Below are 5,812 nucleotides of genomic sequence, written 5' to 3'. Positions count from 1 at the left end.
AACACATTTCATTACACCAAATACACAAAATAATGTTCTTTTTAGCAACATCATATGACCCCTTTAAAGACAGACCTACTGTGAGTTTCAAGGTTGTTAATCAATGGTATATGCTTTTTTAATTAAATTATTTGAACTTATTTTTTAAATAATGGTGTTCAACAGGAGAATTCCTGGTGGAAAAGTACATTACCCATTATTATGCAAATAAATCTCCAACAATCAGAGAATTGTGACGAGTGAAACACGCTAAAGAACTTTTTGGCACTCCTATAAAGAGCCGAGCATGACGTAATTGAGTCAGTCTCCCTACACACTCAAACAACTTAAATATTTGTATACATATGCATATTTTGAAATATACATAAAATATATACTTTTTTCTTTATACATAATCAACATCTTTAAAGCAAGTTTTATATTTCTCCTTGTAGATCAAAGTTTCGAATCAAAGTTTGTAATGTTGTAATTCAAGTCGTAGCTGGTTGGTTTGGTTCGTGGCTTACAACTTTTAAATGATTCATCAGCACATATTATTCCAAACAAAAATATGTTTGTCTTTGTAATCCTTACTTGCTCCGCTTCTGAAATGACTAAACTTTTTCAGCGGATGTCACCAATACCTCTTATTTTTATCCACCAACATTCTCCATCTGGGTAAGCAATGCCCACTTTACATGATCCAATCAGTTCCCAATGGATAAAAACCAAGCCCCACCATACGATTACAGAAGTAAAATCATTGAATATTGTTGTAGCCTGACTTAAAAAAAAATCAGTTTCATTCAATTTTGTATGAAGTATGCAATATATTTGTTTCTCAACAGAAATATAGGAAGTCTGTTGAGATAATGAGTATAGAAAGACCTCACTTATTTGGGAAATTCACCAGAAAGGAAATGTAAAGTGAATTCAGGCACTGCATTGTGGGATACCATGTCCAGCACTGTGTAATTGATAAAATAAAGTTCTGTGCTACATTTTTTTATTGAATATCCTATTAAACTTGGTTAACGTGTTGGTAACATTGGTTGTGAACACCATTTCATGTTCCCTTCAACCTTAAAATTAGATCATGTGACAGGTTATGATATCACTGACATGAGTCAGGTGCTTTTAACTGGTTATTAGTGGTAAAATCTTGAAAAAGCTGATTGTGGTGGATGTTTGTGGGGTAAACAGGGGCTCATGAGGGTTTATCCCATAACTTGACCTAATTCTGACAATCACACACGTTCAAGCTGTTAACACACACCAGCCCAGCTGTGCTGCAGAATCTCACACCAAGAGGAAAACAGAACAGAAACTGTGTTTATTTGGTTGAATGTATATCCAAGACTCTAATTGACATCACTGGTGACTTTGTCGTGACATAATAGCAAATACTCACGGCTGGCAGAGTTTGACCAGGTCGTGATCGGTGGTCCCTGGCGGTAACCCGCGGATGTAGAGGTTTGTTTTACTGAGCTGCTCCCAGCCGGTTGTGCTGCTGCTGCTACTGCTGTTGTTGGTGCTCGGGCTGGGCGGGGCCATAGGGAGGGTGGGCGGAGCAACAGGAGGCTGTCATGGGAGTGGAACAAAGATTTCATTGATCTGACAAATGGAAATGCGTAGAAGATGACATCACATAATGGCTGCACTGAAACACTTTGGGTAGAAACAAAAATAGCGACTTCCAAAACAAATCACTGACAAACTTCTCTTTCTTCTACAGCACCAACCACTTTGAGTTTCTTAAAAAGAAATAGGATAAAATAACATAAAAAGAAAATACCCCCACCTCACTCTGCCCTCAAACACGCTGTGGCAGGGTGACTCCATTCGTCATGAATGATGATATCTTTAACTCTATCTGTAGTAAACTGGTGTTATTATTACACAGTCAGCCATCGCCAGTGAGTCTGCCCACATCCACAGCTCCCTACAGTCTAATTCCCATTAAAGCAAAGCACAAACAAGCCTACAGGCACAGTCGGCCCTTCAACTCTCATATCAGTCCAATCTACGCATTCTCCCAGAGCTGAATGTGTTGGGATTATTTCACTGGATGAAACCCCATATAACTCTGGAGAAATTCCTAATGCGGCATCATTTCCTTTCAACGCTTGCCACATGGCAGTGTGCGATGATTAAAGGGATAGTTCACACAAAAATGAAAATCATGGCATCGTTACACACCCTTATGTTGTTCCAAACCCATATGGCTTTCTTTTTCTTCAGTGGATCACAAAAAGAGATGTTTTGAAGAATGTGCTGGCTGCTCTTTCCCACTCAATTACGAAGAATGGGGTCGGAAGCTTTCAAGCTTCAAACAAGACGGAAAAGTATCATAAAAGTGGTCCGATTGACTGGTGCGCTGTTTTTAGAGGTCATACGATAGCTTTATTTCAGGAACATACTAAAATTTAAAACGTAAATCTTAGACATAACTTTACTTGTGAATGAATTGTTTGTCAAGATCTGATCCATCTGTGATATTTCTGAACTGAATCCATTAATTCTGAAGTTTTTCTGACAGGTATCTAAGAGATTGAGTTGACCAATGAAATTGGCTGCGGGGAGAGGTTTGCACTTGGGAAAAAACACGCAAATCATTGAGATGAGTTTTGTAAGCAGGTCAACCAGTTAAAAAAGCCTTTTGTTATGAATCAGAATGATTTTTGGGCAAACAATTTTTTTAAAATGTGAATGCATCCTAAAAAAACAAAAATGTTCAGAGAATTTAGTGAGATAAGTGAAAATTATGTTTTTATCCACCTTTTAGTGCTCGTTGTGTATTGGTCTGGGGTTTGAGTTTGACTCAAGAGTCTCATTAACAAACCGAAGTACCACTCACCACAGAGGCATGTTCATTCATACTGCGAGTAGCATTTTCATCCATAAATCTGCTTTAGGAGAGAGGAAGGTATGTTTTCCAGAGAAAGATCACATGATGCAGGAGCGCTTGGGATACAGGATGTGTGGGCCTCTCGCCCACCCCGAGCAGCGGCCACCACATCACTGACTCACTTCCTGTTTCTTAGTCATTCATTAAAACGGTTCCATTTCTCCCAGCTGTCACAAAATGGCTGCCTGTTAAACATCAGCGGGTGATTGTTCACAAAACCGAATCACCACAAAAGTGACGGCAAAACCTCAAAACAACAGACGTGGTTCGATAAGACAGTGGCTCTAACTAAAACTATCGTTTACATGTATAAATGGGCATGTGAATGTGTGTATGTGTACACCTGACTGTAACTCTATTCCCTCTGATCCCTTAACCTACCCATCTCCACCCCTTTGTTCTGCAGTGAGGGGCTACTGCACACTTGTGCGCTGAGGTGAAACTGGACGTGGCCCCATAAGCTTGTTAGCGCCTGTTAATTACTGAGGCAAGAGATCGAGCCACTCTTCCTTCCACAACAGCGTGAAAATCACATGCTGAGACAGATGGATGATTTAGAGGCGCGTAAAGCAGAAACGAAGGGATGAGCTGAGGAACAGCTGAGGAACTCAAGGAGCAAATTATTCAAATGACTGAAGGAACTAATAATTTTCACACATTTTCTTCCATCTTTTCAATTTCATGACTAAAATCTAAAGTGCTGTATGAAAAGTACTCACAGACTCGGGAACATGTCCAGTTTTATCAATCGGGAAAATAACAAAGTCATGGGAAGGGTAACTAAGACATCGAAAACGCAATGGGAGAGGGAGTGAGGAGGGGGTCACATTCAATATCCAAGCCATCTCTCATACGTCGGCGTGTCCCCTGGGTCCTGAGCTATGCGCTGTAGTCATCCTAGACCATATGGTTCCTATAAACTGTGAAATCCTGAAGCCCATTAACTTCTGCTGCCTCTATCGCAGCCATCACTCTGAGCTCCACCACAAGAGCGCCTATGCAAATGCATGTGTAAATGTGTGATTTCACGTAGAGTGTGTGTGTGTGTGTGTGTGTGTGTGCGACATCCATAAATTCTCACATTTACAGATTTGGAATGTATAAACAAGCAATGTTTAAATAGAGTTCCGCAGGCCACACCCTCTGTTGGCCCATCAATTGCTGGAAAACATTGTATTAACTCATGAATATTAATTAGGCAGAGATTCTTCAGAACACACCCAAGAATCTCCTGACACAAGTTGCCATGGGAGACTTTCACCACAGGCTTCTTGCATCCTCATTTCCCTTCACTCATTGAGACTAAGTATGCTAATATTCATCTTTTTGAAAAGACAGTAACATTAATGAGATCTTCCAAACTATCCTTAACAAGTGCAATATGACAGGAGGAATTCACCGAAGAACATGTCTCATGCATGTAAGTGATAAATGAGTGTTAGCAAAATGAAATGACACTTCATTAGTCTCATTTCTATTTCTGGGCTCACTGTGTGACATCCCAAAGCAGGAAAAAGACACTTCCAGTTCCGTCAACAGACTTTATAAATATCACATTGTGCAAGTCCAGATGAAGTGGTGTTGTGTAATACATAAAATTAACATAAATGGATAAGATTAACATCCAAAAAGGCCTAATTACGAAAGAACTCGCACAAAACCGAAAACAGTTGCTTTAAAGGCAACGCTCGCGTCTTAAAACACAGCCAGCTGCCAACCTAGACCGCATTTTTTTGGCATCATAGACGCATGCATCATTTCTGCCCATCATAATCCCGTTCCGAGTAAGCAAAGATTAAAAACGCCGAACGCACCCTAAAATGCTGTCTAGGTAGGCAGCTCGCTAGATGTTGAGACACCGCCGCTTACTTGTGCGCGCGCGCACGAGCAAGAGGAGTTAAATACATTTTGTCCCAGGTAAGGGATCTACTGTGAGTCCATCCTGTAGTCTTGATCATCATTACCAGTGCAGTGTCTCACTTCACCTACCTGCTTTCGGTATGACGGAGTTCGCAGTGGGTTGGCCGTATTTGCGAAGATCATCCTGTATTCCCCTGTTGTGACCCAACGATGAATTAAAAAAAATCTACTCTCAAAATCAATTGATATTAGGTTACAGTAGAGATATATAAATTTTCCACATCGCACACTTCAATGTTGGCTTCGGAGTGAAGTGATAATCCGTGCTTGAGCAGATTTCTGCTAAATAAAAACCTCGCTCTTGATCGATGGTTTATTCCCACCTTGGCTCGTCCGACCAGTTTCGGTAAATCGCCTGGTTCATTGATCTCGGTTCTGTTGCCCGCAGTGAAGACCCACCTACTGAGGAGCGATCCATTCTGCAGTCGGGCGGCAGGGTGAAGGCGTATCTAATTAATCACACGTGACTAGTCTTTTCGACAAATACAACTCAATTATGCGCATACATGAAATAGCTAAGAATAGAAACAAATATTTTTAAAGCTCTGACAGAAAAGCAGACACAGCCAGAGTAATCTTGTTGTTAGCGTCAAACGTTTCCCCCCTACACGAGGTTTGGTTCAATCCCGCACGCATTGCCTTGCCATCAAATCACATCTACATTACACACTGCAGACTGTCCCACTGTGACCTGGGTGGAGGTCCATGCATACAGATACACCCTAATTAACACTTTTATTTATATTTGAATAATTAAAAGGTTCGTGAAGTATTTTTTGCTTATTTAAAAAAAAAAGTTTTGCACATAAAGAAATGAATAGCACTTTTAAGAAATATGATGAAAAATAGGTATTTTATTCTATTTACTTAGAGAGCAGGTCGACCCCTTATGGGTGCTGCCATTTTGATATTAAGCAATCAAATTTCATGCATCCAGACAGGTGTTCATAAATAATCACAAACCATCTGTACTACTATAAATGAGCACCAGCCACACCCAAAAAA

The 5,812-nt window shown here is 40.3% G+C and overlaps 1 protein-coding gene across 6 annotated transcripts in view; it reads right to left on the bottom strand.

Annotated features, from left to right (window-relative positions):
• Positions 1 to 5,182, bottom strand: part of LOC107674550 (RNA-binding motif, single-stranded-interacting protein 1-like) — a 20,678-nt gene extending 15,496 nt beyond the window's left edge. For all 6 annotated transcript variants that reach the window (XM_016468546.1, XM_016468547.1, XM_016468549.1 and 3 more), the window contains exons 1-2: positions 4,877 to 5,182; positions 1,391 to 1,560 (exon numbers count right to left, since the gene is read on the bottom strand). In XM_016468546.1, the coding sequence (XP_016324032.1) occupies positions 1,391 to 1,560; positions 4,877 to 4,930 (224 nt within the window). In that variant the 5' untranslated portion in view covers positions 4,931 to 5,182. The remainder of the gene's footprint in view (positions 1 to 1,390; positions 1,561 to 4,876) is intronic.
• Between the last annotated feature and the right edge of the window lie 630 nt (positions 5,183 to 5,812).

The sequence above is a fragment of the Sinocyclocheilus anshuiensis genome, unplaced genomic scaffold, assembly GCF_001515605.1.
Source record: "Sinocyclocheilus anshuiensis isolate Anshui unplaced genomic scaffold, SAMN03320099.WGS_v1.1 scaffold572, whole genome shotgun sequence".
Lineage (NCBI taxonomy): Eukaryota > Metazoa > Chordata > Actinopteri > Cypriniformes > Cyprinidae > Sinocyclocheilus > Sinocyclocheilus anshuiensis.
The sequence above is the reverse complement of the archived record's forward strand: the minus strand, read 5'-3'. Positions and strand labels throughout refer to the sequence as shown.